Source organism: Molossus molossus, unplaced genomic scaffold, assembly GCF_014108415.1.
Source record: "Molossus molossus isolate mMolMol1 unplaced genomic scaffold, mMolMol1.p scaffold_m16_p_1, whole genome shotgun sequence".
Lineage (NCBI taxonomy): Eukaryota > Metazoa > Chordata > Mammalia > Chiroptera > Molossidae > Molossus > Molossus molossus.
This window is the reverse complement of record NW_023425344.1, coordinates 204,103,329-204,117,450: the sequence shown is the minus strand read 5'-3', so window position 1 is coordinate 204,117,450 and position 14,122 is coordinate 204,103,329. Positions and strand designations below refer to the sequence as shown.

The 14,122-nt window shown below is 44.2% G+C and overlaps 1 protein-coding gene across 6 annotated transcripts in view; it reads left to right on the top strand.

The window, feature by feature from the left end:
- Positions 1–4,985, top strand: part of AAGAB (alpha and gamma adaptin binding protein) — a 49,241-nt gene extending 44,256 nt beyond the window's left edge. For 2 of the 6 annotated variants that reach the window (XM_036280438.1, XM_036280446.1), the window contains exons 8-10: positions 3,090–3,194; positions 3,633–3,682; positions 4,330–4,985. In XM_036280438.1, coding sequence (XP_036136331.1) covers positions 3,090–3,194; positions 3,633–3,682; positions 4,330–4,407 — 233 coding nt within the window. In that variant the 3' untranslated portion in view covers positions 4,408–4,985. The remainder of the gene's footprint in view (positions 1–3,089; positions 3,195–3,632; positions 3,683–4,329) is intronic. The other 4 variants (XM_036280411.1, XM_036280402.1, XM_036280429.1 and 1 more) reach the window with 4 other exon arrangements.
- The last annotated feature ends 9,137 nt before the right edge of the window (positions 4,986–14,122 follow it).

Sequence of the window (14,122 nt, the reverse complement as noted above, 5' to 3'; positions counted from 1 at the left end):
ATTACAAATCTGTAGGTTTTATTTTTCTCTCTGATTCTCTTAGCAGGCTCTTGATTCAGATCATCTCAGCTAAAACAGACAGGACCAGGTAGTGAAACAGCTTTATATCTCCACAGTACACCTTTTTTTCATAGTATTTAACAGTACTCAGAATTGATGGTACCAAGAATAATACAACTTTATAAGCCCTTTCACGTTCTTTTTAACGTTCTTTTATATCCACTTTCTAACTTGGTAATGAAGTTTGGCAGAGAAGTTATTTTATGGAGATGACAGTGAGGCCCAAAGCAGTTCAGCAACTCGTCCAAGGGTATCTAATAAGAAGGTCCTGGAACTGAAACTAGAGTCCAGTCCGCTGCCCAAAAGCCAAGGAGCTTAGTTGAAATAACTGTAAATGTTCTTCTGTCAGGGAACTACTGACATCTCTACTTTCTCTTTATGCCACGGAGGGTCCATGTACAGTGATATATTTTTAAAACCATTTTTTCCTGATGATAAAATAATCCATGTAGAAAACTCGATTGGTTATAGAAACATATTAAGAAGAAAAAAACTCATGTAATCTCTCTCCTCTCTAGTTTAAATTCAGTCTTGTCTTTTTAGTTGACTCTATAGGCTTTTTAAAAACTGAGATATAATTGACATACAGCATTATATTAATTTCAACTGGCTTTTAAGCCTGCCAAAGTCCTTTTTATGAAAACAAACCATTAACCACACTGAAGAAAGTGGGGGAGATAAGAACTAACCTAAGTAACTTGGAAAAACAGTATTCTGACTGGAGACCATAAGTCTAAAAACAAAAAGAACCGAACAGAAATACTGCGCTTTGCTTAATAAATTTGATTCTCATAGAGATATGGGTTAGAAATTTCTGAAATTATATATATTTATATTATGGTTGAAAAATTAAGAAAATATAGTGTACATAAGGAAGCTAGGTTTCTCATTGTCAGAGAAAAAAGTTACAAATAAGGAAAGAGGAAGGCTAGAATAAACCATTTGGTACTAGACTGAAGTTGATGGTATCGACATGAACACATGGTTCGTAAAAGTATATGTATTGTTAGAGCAATAGAGAAATACAGGTTTGTGTGTGCATGTGTTAGCATATATCTGTCTCCTGGCTCTGTCCACTGAGAGGGCCTAGAAGCAGCGATAATCCAGTAGCAATGGGCACACTTAGAACTTACATCTTGCTTTCTAAATACCATTCTCCCCAAAGGTACTTGGAGAAGTGGGTGATCTCGGGGCTAGGGAGAAAAATGCAGGATAAACCTGGAGCATCTCATGTGGCCAGAAAGTAAGAAAGTGCTCAGAAAAGAATGGGGGCATTGCAAAAGCAGAGGAACCAACCTGAAAGAGCTAAGATGGAAACAATTTGACCAGCAAAATAAATGTAATAGAATATTGGGTTATTACTCTGGAATAAAATAAATATTCGTGAATTCATACTAATATAAATAAATAATTGAATAAACAAAACAAAAACTGGAAGAGAAAAGGCTGCTCCTCCTTACAGAAGAATTCCAGTTAGTAAATGTAGAAGGAATGAGGGAAATAGAAAATCCCCATTAGTCACACACCACAGTGATAGTTGTTGCAGGCCAGATACACTGGTGGACGTTAAAATTAGTAGATGAAAATTTGAGAAGAAACACTACATTTGCATAGTTTAAAAGCATTTTTCCTAAGATGTTTATTACAAAGAGGAAAATAGTAACTTTATATTAGAAAAACCTGGCAGATACTAATTCAAGTGATGCAAATGACTTCACCAGTAATAAGACATATTGACATCATCTCCCCCTGAGATGAACTGAATGGGCACTCACTTTTGTGCTGTTTTTGCCAAAGGTGCATAAACTCAATCTAGTAATAAGGAAACATTAGACAAACCCAAATTGAGGGATATAATACAAAATAACTGACCAGGACTCTTCAAAAGTGTCTAAGTCATAAAAGACAAGGAAAGACTCAGAGCCTGTCAGAAACTGGAGAAGAATAAGGAGATTTGACAGCTCAATTCTGTGTAGGATTCTGGAACAGAGAAAAGGATTTTTAACCCTACACCATTATTAACTTCTTGATGTTTATAATTGCAATGTGGTTATATAAGGTGTTAACATTAAGGGAAGGTCGGTGAAGAGCATATACTATTTTGCAACTTTTTTTTTAATCCTCACCTGAGGATATATGTTTATTGATTTTGAGAGAGAGCAAGAAAGAGAGAGGATAAGAAAGAGAAACATCAATGTGAGAGAGAAACATTGATCAGTTGCCTCCTGTATGTGCCCTAATGGAGGCTGAGCCCACAACCTAGGTATATGCCCTGATTGTAATCAAACCCAAAACCTTTTGGTGTATAGGACGATGCTTCAACCAACTGAGGCACCTGTCTGGGGCTTTGGAACTTTTTGTAAGACGAAAATTATTTCAAAATATTTTTAAGAAGGAGAAGCCAAACCAAGAGGCATAAAACACTTCAACTCCTTGTTTCTCTCCTCTTTCGTTACTAAAGTTATTTCCACTCCTCTTCCCCCATTCACTCTAAATAACTGTAATTTTAAGTGAGTTCATTTTTAAACCCAGGTTTCTTCAAGTATAAATTGTGAACAGTGAACTGTCCTAACCACCTTATATGGTTGTCAGTAATAGATATGCACATGTATGTTGTACAATAAAATATGGTATACATTTCAGGCATTTATTGCTGAATCAGTGTACCTACCTTAGTGGAGAGTGTGGCCTATAGAGTTGGAAACACCTAAGTCTGAATCCAAGGTCACACTTACTAGCTGTGACCTTGAGCAAGTCACTTCAACACTGAGCTCTAGTTTTCTCATCTCTAAAACAGAAACTGTGCCTTGCCTCAATATAATGCTGTAAGGATAAAATAGTTACTGTTCATTTGTGAGGGCCCCCTAGCAGCCAAGCAGGGGGCGGTGAAGCACCATGAGCTGGAAGGCTGGTACATAGGACACGCTCAGTGGTGACTTTCATCAAAGCCAGGAGTGATTGTCTTAGGATTCTGTGTATTTAGCACATATATAAATAATGTGTGACAGTGTGACATATCCTTATTTCAGATCCCATGTTAGATCTGGATATTCAAGAATTAGCCAGTCTTACTACGGGCGGAGGAGATTTGGAGAATTTTGAAAGACTGTTTTCAAAGTTAAAGGAAATGAAAGGTAATTGGATCCATTGTGTCTAACATGTTCCCATATTGATACTCCTCAGTTTTATATAGTAGGCTTTCATTTTGTAACTGCTGATTAGCTTCCATGCTCTGATCTCAACTACCTTGAGAAACTTAGCTACTGGTGGTAAAAATTCCCTGGGGAAAAGTTTCTCTTCCTTTGTTCTCTTTCTTCTTATTTTCCCTTCTTCTCTTGCCTCTGTTTCTTTCAGTGTGTCTCTTTAATATGGAATCAGTGAGATCCCTACCAGTTTACTCCCATCATTCCTATTGGGAGAATTTGGAAGACCTAAACTTCCTAACAGCTTTAATGAGTACACCATAAACATGTCTTTGACACCCACCTCCACCTTCTAGTTTCAGAACATCCATACACTCCAGATTCTCTTGTGTTATTAGATGAATTTCTTAAGATATATTTTCCCCCTAGACAAGGCTGCGACGCTTCCTCATGAGCAAAGAAAGTTGCATGCAGAAAAGGTGAGACAATCAGTCACGTATTTGTTGAGTACCTACAAAAGGTGCAGTGCTGTTAGAATTATAGCACTTACTTATTAATTATACTTTTTTACTTCTAAAGTGTCTTAGTGTGAACTACCATTGGATTTTAACTTATAACTAACTGAATATTTACACAATAGTACCTGGTTGCTGCAGTCAAACCAAGATTTTTTAGATGCATGCTGAGTGATGTGGAACTTTCACTGAGACTCAGGCTGTTTGCCTTCCTAAATACTGGGCTGGAAAACTCTTAGTTATTTTGTTTTGTTATTACCAATTTAACAAGTGTTCTTGGCAGGAAACATATATAATTTATAGTATTCTACTGTGTGAATTTATCCAGTTCCCTTTTGGACAATTAAGTCATGTGCAATTTTTGCTTCTATAAATAGTGAAGCTGTGCCTATCGTTAACACATCTCCATTGTATACACCTCCGATTATATCCTGAGTATAACTTTCTAGAAGTGGAAGGCCTGGGTTGGGATAGTCAAGGCTTTTGGTAATGTTGCCAGAGGGTTGGAGGGCAAGGTGTAGAATTTTAGGTCTTAATCAGTTCAAAGTAGGACCTAAAATGAGCTGCAGTTTAGCTCTTGGCTAAAATGTATCCCATGTTCCTCTCCACAGGTTGCCAAAGCGTTCTGGATGGCAATTGGGGGAGACAGAGATGAGATTGAAGGCCTTTCATCTGACGAAGAACACTAGACTATTCATACCAGGGTGTGACTAGCAAAGATGCTCACTCTCTCTTCCTGACACTTTCCCGTCAACCCAGTTATATGTTGCTGAAGTTGCCATCATCATGTTGGCCACCTGACTTGTTCATAGGATCCCCTTCAGTTTAGCTTTCAGTAGAGAGTTAAGGAGAATGCTGTTCTCCTTCAGGATATTGTAAGACAGGAGTATAGTGACAGTAAGGACTGAGAATTTTTCAGATACACTTTTTCATTCTAGGAATGGGAGTGGAATGAGAGGCTCAAAATCGGTGATTTGCCCAAGTTAAAGAAGAGGAAAACCGCTAAGCCACTCCTAGTCAACCTTTTAGGTGGCTTCCCCTGCGTCCACACTTGGTTACTGCAGGTCAGGAGCTAGTGCCACCTTTCCTGGGCCTCTGGACTTTCTGCTTCCAAGGAGCTTGCTGCTCTGAGCTTTGATGCTTTTGGTAGGAAGAAAGGAAGCAGCTGCAGATTTGATTTGTGCTACAGTATAGGTGGGGCCAATGACAGTGGCCCTCGGGTTAGTATCTAACTAAAAAAAAATTGCTCTGGGCCCTGGCCGGTTTGGCTCAGCGGTTAGAGCGTCGACCTGCAGTCCAGAGAGACCCGGGTTCGGTTTCCGCTAAGAGCACAAACCTCAGTTGCAGTTTGTTCCTGGCCCTGGTTGGTTGTGTGGGTGGCAGCCACTTGATGTGTCCCTTTCATGTCGATGTTTCTCTCTCTCTCTCTCTCACCTCCTCCCCTCCCCCCTCTCTCTCCCTCCCACTCTATCTGAACAAAAAATGGAAAAAAAGCCCTCGGGTGAGGATAAAAAAAAAAATGCTCTGGGTGTTTCCATTAAAATATAGTGTCTTAGCTCATGCTAGAAAGTATTAAGAATTCAGTGTGAATTTTTAGACTGTAATAAATGAGGAAAGGTTTCCTGCTCCGGTAGGGATAAAACAGACCCCTTTACAAAGTTGTTGTGGGGTGGGGGTGGGGCAGTTTGTGTGTGTGTAGGAGACAGAGAGTAATAAGTAATTCTCTACAGGGGCCATTGAAACAGTATGTGATCGCATATTAAGATTTTGGCATTACTATTATCATGAAGAAACTCTTCCTCCTTAGAGTTCTCTTGAGATGTCAGAGCTGTGTTGTCATACTTTATACCCTCCAAACAAGACAAGTTTCCTCCTCCTCCTCCTCTCTGAAAGACAGATCACTGCCAAAATAGGAACACTAAAGTGAGTGAGGTCAAAAAGGGTGTGGAATGTTAGGCAGTGCGCCCCTGAGTACCTTGTGTTACTTCCTGGCTAGCGGGTCCCCAGAGGGAAAGTTTCCAAGAAAGAGGGAAATACAGCAGATAACCCGTCACCGTGGTGGTCGCTGCATGGCTCTAAGAGTCCCAGCGCACCAGGGCTGGCTGGTGCTGGTCTGTGCTCACCAGCAGAAACAAGCTTCAGACCTCGCTGAGCTCCGTCCTCCAAGCACTGCGGAGCGGGAGGCAGAGGCAGAAGGAAAGGAAGGCACGTGGTGCCCGGCCAGTGTGACCACAGGAGCGGAGGTTACAGCGATGGACATTCAGGAAGAGCCATTTAAGGGAACTTTGGTGGCGCTCTCTCTCAGCTTGCTTGGTGACTTTCTTTTCCCTTTTTTTTTTAACTATTCTGAAGGATTAGTGAGTCTGTAGTTTACCACCATTCCATCGGTGTTTCTTTGAGATGACTGTATCAGCCATTCATTAGGAATGTAAGGGAAGTTGGCTCCTTGTTGCAAAATGAAAGGTTAACATGGTTTTCTTAAAACCTGAGAGGTTTCAGAAATTACATTAGGATTACATGGTTAGAGAAAACAGACTAGAAAAGGTTGTGAACTTGATTTTGTGGATTAAATAAAGCCAGATGATTAAAATGTGATTTGTTTATAAAGTCTGCTAATGTGTATTATGATTTTGTTGTTCAGCAGAGGATGTATGTGGGGGAAAGCCTTACTTCATTGGCTTAGGCACAAATAGTAAATAGTGTAAGGGTTTATCAAACCCTTCATACATGTGTATACTAACAGGTCACATTTTCAAGTCTTCAGCTATATGGGCATATCGGCCCCCTTTGGGGGAAATGTGGGATAAAATATCCAGTGGTATCTACGAAAGGCCCAGGTTAAGAAGGGTGTTCACGAGCTAATTGTGCACTAAAAGTTGCACTCTATCTAAAGGGACCTCTGTACATGCTGTCACTGGTTATTATGGACTGTCCAGCTGGGATTTAAAATGAGAGACTTGGCTCTGCCCCTATGCCAAACGTTTCTCTATTTGTGTAACACACTGTTTCACACACAGTAGGTTTGTATTTGTAGTTGGTTTGATGAATATGATTACAAAATATAAAGGTCCATGAGTGTTGGAAGGTAGCAAGAGGCAAGAAGAAGCTTTTTCTCCCTGAGAAAAGCATGTGTTATATAATAATTTTAGAGTGATGAAGACATAGATATTTTTATAATTTTAAGATATGTTATCCTGCCAGAGTATGAGATTGACAGAACCAGTTTGCTTGCTCTCTATTTATAGAACTTGGCCACATCTAATTCAGAGAAGCTGGAGAGTCAGGGAAGCTACACTTAGATGGCTAAGTAACATGGATGTGGTTCAAGGACCATAGAGCACGTCAGGCCATTACTGCAACCCACTTGTAACACATGAAATGTGATATGGCTAATTTCAAGGTCCCTTGGTGGAGAGGTGGGAATAAACATGTTTGTCATGGCTGATACCGAATCCCCTTAACCTTGGGCCAGTGTCTTAACAATGGCCATTGAGAGCATGTGGAGTGCCCCTTGCCCTGCCTTGGCCTGCCATGGAGCGGAAGTCTTAGGAGAATCACTGTCTAAGGGTAAAATGAGAGCTCCACGAACTATTCTGAGCTTGAGTGTTTGCTGATGCAAAGCTAAATTTAGCAAACATGTGTCTAGTGTGGTCAGAGGTCCTGATTCATTGAATGCTTTGATTGATGGAGACAGTTCCAGAGAATGCTGTAATGAGTTAGAGTTGCCCTTCACCCCCCCCCCCAATTTAAAAGTATGTAAGACAATTTAGCTACAGCATTCTGTCATTAAATATCAAATTTTATTAAAGGATTATAGGTGGAGAAAGTGTAAAATATCTGGTCAAGTGTACCCACCTACTAGGACTGGCTTGAAAACCACACCCTATTACCTTTCCCTTAATTTGTATGTCTCATAAAAGGAGTGTGCCGACTGCAGGGCAAAGTTCTGATTTAGATTTAGATTCCACTTAGGGGTTTAGTTTAGGGATCCATGCTTGCACCTTTGGCATATAAACTCTTGTAGAAAGGGTCTTAGAAATTCTCTTACGTTTTCTATTTTGGGCATTACTTGTATGCCTGTTATTAACATCACAGGTCTTGCTCTTGATATTGATTTCTTTATTCAAAGTGTGTGTGTGTGTTACAGTTCTGGTAGAGGAAGTGTCTTACTCTGTTCTGAGGTGTTTCTGATTTGCAGAATGAAGACTTAATAGAGGTGATAGCAACAGTGTGGCCTTTTGTTGGAACACCACTGAGCCACATTCCAGCTGTTGATGACTTCCAGTTCTGCTTTGTTTCGGGTTGGAAAAGTACTCGTTCAGAATCTGGACTTAAAGGTTATTAGTGCATCTTTGGAACACAGGTTTGGCAAGAAAAAAAACTGTTTTTTTCTGGACCCTTTAATATCTGTGTATATGTTGATAGACTCAAATATTCTCTCCTCATAACCACAAATTTGAGAAGCACAAACATACCACATACCATGACCACAGTTCATGGCCAGCCTCCTTTGTGCTCGCCTATGAAGGATGTGAAAGTCGTTGCCTCTCCCCTTTCTTTCATCAACCAGGTGGCTTCAGTGCTACAGCAGTGTGGGCTAAGTGAGGCCTGGGGTAGGGACTGTAAGAAAACAGCAGCATAATTTAGGAGAGAAAAAATTCTCTTCACCTGAGCCCAAGGACTTGGTCTGCATCAATCCTGCTGCTCCAGGAAATTCTCAGGAAGTCATAAATGAAGTCAGAAGGTCTCAAAGGTGAGAATAAGCAACTAACCTGTTTCTTTCTGTCTGGTCCACGGGCTGATGCTCTAACCGCTGAGCCAAACTGGCCAGGGCCTAACCTGTTTCTTTAACCTGCTGAAACAATGATCCAGAATCCAGCCAATACTGATGGCGAACTTTCTTGATCAGACTGTCTAGGCGCAGTAGGGGCCGCAGGCTCGGTAAGGATGTGAATTCTTTGCTCTAGAAGCTCATCATCCAACTCGGGGGGAGGGGACAAGCCAGATGAGGGCAGAGGCAGAATGCTGGGCAGAATGTGAAGAGCACCCTGAGCAGCCCTGATTGCTGTGGGAAGGAGCGCAGAGTGGATTGGAAGGAGCATAAAATGCATCTGGGAGCAGAGGTTCTCAAACTTGAGCCACATCAGAATCACCTGGAGGGCCCCACCCCCGTTTCTGATTCAGCAGGTCCATGGTGGGGCATCAGAATATTTTTTTAATGTCCCAGTGATACTGATGTTGTTGACCAGTGACCACACTTTGAGACCCACTGACTTTGAGGAAGTGATGCTTGCATTGAGCTGGAAGGATAAGAACATGGGCAGATAGGTGGAGGTAGCAACATTCTTAGTGGAAGTTACGGCATGAACAAAGGTATGGAGACAGTGCAAGGGTTTCTGTGGGAAAACCCCAGTAGTCCAACAAGAGAAGTGGTAGATAAGGACAGTGATGGAGACAACCTTGAAATCCTCCTTTGTGGAGCCTGCGCTTGCTCTGGAGGTAATTGAGCCAGGTTTGGAGCAGAAAAGACATTAATTAACCTTAATTACATTCCAGGGAAATCTGGCAGTAGTATTTGCCAATGCTGATTGATTAGCACTATGTGCCTGAAGAGGTGTGTTAAGAAGGATTCTGAGGCTGAGAATGGACCCAGCACTGGGATTAGTGGTTTTCACTGTGGATAGAGAAATAAAGAAGGGTGGTCATTTTGTCTCACATTTGCTATCTCTGGACTAGAGGGCGACAGATTAGGAGAAGGTTGAAATAGCTGTAATAAAAGATAATCAGGAGCTATATTTGGGTGGTATTCCTTTAGCTATATGTAAAGACTTACTATAGCACAGTGGGAATGGATGCAAAAGATAATGCTGAGGTAGAATCTACTAGATATGGGCTCTAATTGATTCATTTATTTAACAGAAATATGTGGTGGCCAAAAGAAGTTGGGGATATAAGAATAAGATACAAACTTTGCTCTCGAGGAACTCGCTGCCTAGAGGAGGAGACCATCATAGTTCACACACAGTTGAGAATGTGGTGATAGATTCACAGAGGGCTTCCTGGAGACGTCTGAGGTCAAAGCATTAGTGGACATTAGCCAGGTGAACGGAGGGTGCATGTCAGGAAGGCTGGGGCAGGGAGTTACACTGGGGAAAGGGGGTCAACGTTCAAGCAGAGTCTAAGGAACAACATGTTGCTTGGTTGCAGAGTGTAAGGCAGGCAGCTGTGAGCTGCATAGGAGCCAAATGGTCCATGAAAAGACCTTAGAATTTGTGCTGGGGCCAAGAGTGGGGGCATCTAAGGTCAGGTAGGTCACTGGGGTTGGTGTGGATGATGCATTTACAGGAAAGCAGGTTGGAGGCCAGGAGAGTAGTTATGAAGCCGGTGCAGTTGTCTGGATACTGGAAGACCTGCTGTGTAGGGCAGTGAGAACAGGAAACAGGCTGATGGGAGGTGGGGCGTGAGGGAGGGTAGATGACTGACTGCTGTGGCTCTGGGGTGGGTAAATGGTTGGGCCAGAAATGGGGCTGAAGGCCAGAAGAGAGGGAGATGGTTTAATAAGGGCAGTGATGAATTCGCTTTTTAAATTATGAGTTTGAGGTACTTGTGGCACCTCCACATTGGCTACAAGTCTGAAGGCTGGGATGGATGCCTGGGCTGTAAATACTGATTTGGAAATCATTAGCATTTATGTGGCTTGAAATCATGCAAGTAGATGAGATCACTCGGGGAGGAATGTCAAGAACACATACGGTGGTTTGGGAACACCAACCGGAAGGAGTAGGCAGGAGGAGGTGCAGGCCCAAGAAAAAGAGGAGGTTGTGTAAGAGGATCGAGGGCAATGAGGCCATTCAGGGCCTCTCCGAAAGGGAGGTTTGATTAACGGGCAGCAGGGGTGATGGAGAGCAAGGAAGAGAAGTGCATCGAGCTTCTCAGGACTGGCAGAATGGGGACGAGGCACTGATAAAGACAGGGCGTCAGGAAAGAGCTAGCTCAGTGAGCTGGAAGGTGATCAGTTGGGGGTGTTTTGTTTCAGATCATGTTTAACAGACAGCTGCAACAGGTTGGGTTAGAGGTATGGATTTGAGAGTCATTTGCTTAGAAATAGACTAGATAAAACCTTGGGGAAAGTTGTTTAGGGGGGCAAGCGGGGAAATTGGCCAAATCATCACAAAGGTGGGAATCTGGTGCAGCTCCTGTGAAGTGTGCACTCCTCCTGGCGTGGAAACCTACTTATTCGTCTAAAACTACCTCCATAGCTGTGGGACGGTCACTCTGATGGCATCTAATCATTTGCCCAAGGCCTTTAAGTACAGGGGCAGCTAGTGCGGAGTGCTGCGAGCGCCTCGGTGGGCGGGGCCTGTGCAGCGAGTGCGGGGGGGGGGGGGGGGGGGGGGGGTTAGGGGGGGGTGGGGCCTGTGCAGCGAGTGCGGGGGTAGGGGGGTGGGGGGGCGGGGCCTGTGCAGCGAGTGCGGTGTGCTGCCAGCGCCTCGGTGGGCGGGGCCTGTGCAGCGCAGGGAGCGGGCGAGAGGCACCCGCGGTGTGGGACTCTGGACCTTTGCTAGGCCGACCCAGGGCTTCTGCTGGCACTGCACGTTGCCCTTGGGGAGTGAAGGAGGGAATGGGGTATTACGTGAGGGGGCGGCGTGGCACGTCCCTGGTCAAAGGACATTTGGGCTTAGCCCCCGGGTTCCCTTGTAGGTCTCTTCCCACCCAGACACGGCAGCAAGAATGGGACTGAGCTCCTGGTGCAGGAGCTTTTCAAGGAAAAGTTTATTAGAAGGGCACAAATCTTTTAACAATAGTACAATGCTTAAACAGGTGCTCTGCTCTTAAGATACAAAAGTTAGAAAAATCTAAAACGCTATAAATACGTACATGCTTTTTACAAAGGCATTCAAAGGTCAGGCTGGCTGAGAAGTGAAGGTAATATCATCCACGTTCGAGTCCTGCACGAAGTCCCGAACTGAACAGCCTTGTTGCCGGAGGGGGAGTGATGGCGTCTTGGAAAAAGGGCTCCAGCCCTCCGTGAAAAGTTCTCACCCCTGGGAAGGGCGAGGCCTCCGAGCTGCCTGTTGTCACCCGCTGTGACATGATCAGCGAGCTTGGGCTGGCGTGTCTGGACGCTGAGCCAAGAAAAGCCGCTGCACCCTCAACCCACATTCAGAACTGGCTGTGCCGCCAGCTCTTCCCAGCCAGCGGCCTTGGGGGGAGAGGCCTTCCCAACTTTCTTCAAGAAAATTAAATAGTTGTCTGTCTTGAATGGTTTTAAGAAATTATTACATAAATATAAAACACCAAGATGCGAGAGTATACATTACTTGAGCATAAAAAAGAAAATCACAGAGAATTTCTTGATCCAGTTTACATGATAGACAAGTTTTGTTTCTGTGACACTGCCTGGCTGGCTGGTCACTTCCCCACTGACTGACACCCTTCCATCAGAGATGCCGCATCTTCCTTTTTGATCTGTGTCCTCTAAGTTTTCCTACTCTCCCACCTACTTGAAAAGTGGCTGATACTCTTTAAAAGGGTGACATACATTTTGAAGACTGTTACTTGAAGAGATTCTAGAAGGGGACATTTATGCCACACCTTAGCTGTACTGAGGTTTTCTTCTAGGGAAGTGGGGACACGAAGATTCTGGGAAAACTCCCAACTCTGCCACACAGTAAGGCACACAGTAAGGCACAGGGTCCAGAACTGAACTCATGGCCTCTCCTGCTACTGGTAACCCTGGTAAACAGCTCCCTGAACTGTCCTTCCCTCTCCTTTTAAGGACTATGGAGAGGGGCCCAATGTGGGCTCTCTCCCTGCACCACGTCAGGGACCTCAGGATGAAATCGGATCCCTGCCTGCGCCCCAGACTGCTCATACATGCATGACATGCACACACTACTTAAAGAGAACCTTTTTCTGTGGTTTGAGTAAAAGCATTTAGCCCTGGAATATGTCCAAACTCTAGGAAGCCAAGGGGAGATGGAAAAAGAAACAAAACAAACTAAGCACAAGATCTGTGCTACAGCTCATTCCAATACATTAACAATGATTTAAAAAAATAATCGTGGTCAATAAAAAAATACAACACAGACAACATAAGGACAATGGAAAAGTCTGCCAGCAGCCTTGCCCTCATGTGTGTTCTAAGAGTCAAAGTCCCCGCTCCTGACTCTAGGCTTGTCTCAAAATGTCAGGCCTTCTGCAGCCTGCTGGGAAGCGGGCCAACTGAGATGATGTTCCAGCACAGGCCTGTAACCGGAACCGCTGGGCGGCTACCTAGTGTGTGCTGGAAGGATCGAAGTTACTAAATAAAGTTTGGGAAGGGGAGATGGGGGAGGAGAGGAAAGGGAACAGGAGTTAGCTCCCAGGGGAGGTGCTGGGCTGAGGACCTGTGCCCCACGCTTAGCTACTCTGGGCTGCCAGGTGAAGGGACCTGGCAGGGAGCCTGGGGCAGGGGAACAGTGCACACATCCTGTAGCCTGGACGACAAACTACACTTAAAACCGCTATCCAGCAGGTACTGCCACCCTCCAGAACTGCTCTCGTTTCCTCCTGCCCCTTTCAACTGTTCTTTAAAAATGTGTTTAAATGTGTAAATGCCTTTCATACAATAGGATTTAAAAAATAGAACCAGTTTTGTGACAAAGGAAGGACACTAATATTACACACTCCCCAAAGCCACTACTCAGCCTCTGTGATGGGAATGGCACCAGGTCCTAAGCTCTAGGTAAGACCATATTTATTTTCCGTGATGCCAAAGGTGGGCTTACCTACATTTTCCTTATGCTGATGCTGCCTCCTCCAGTGGTCTAATCTATAAAGAAAAAGGACCAAGTAAGTAGCTTTTGGAAAACCAAAACATTGAGGGTTCTAAGGCACCGTCCAAATATAGCCAAACGTGACCACTGAATCGCCAAAATTGGGCTGTACCTGAAGCTAAGCTGCCAAGTACCTGGAGGACAGCTGTGTGCCATAGGAAGCCCTCTCGGGATCCTGTAGCAGGTGCAGAATGCAGGCCCTCAGTAACCGCTGCCCGTGGCTGTTAGGAGAGGCTCAATGGAATAACGCATACAAGTCTCAGACCTGACCAGGAGCATGAACGCACATCCAGGAGGTGCAGACAGCTTCCTGCACCTGTTAAGAAGCAGTCCACAGATTCTTTCACACCAGGCACAGACTTCAGACACAGTATCTGGCCCTCAGGTGGAACGAGGGGTTTTGCATCGCCTCTGGGTTGTGTGTCAATAGCCCCGCGACAGCACAGGTCTGGCAAGGTGCTCCTCCCTTCTCTTCCTGTGTCCTCAGGAGGCGTGGTGAGCAGCTCTCCTACCTGGAAACCTCACGGCTGGAGCTTCAGAGGCGTAGGATCCTTCAGGGGAGGCACCGGCAGGCCTCCAGCATCTC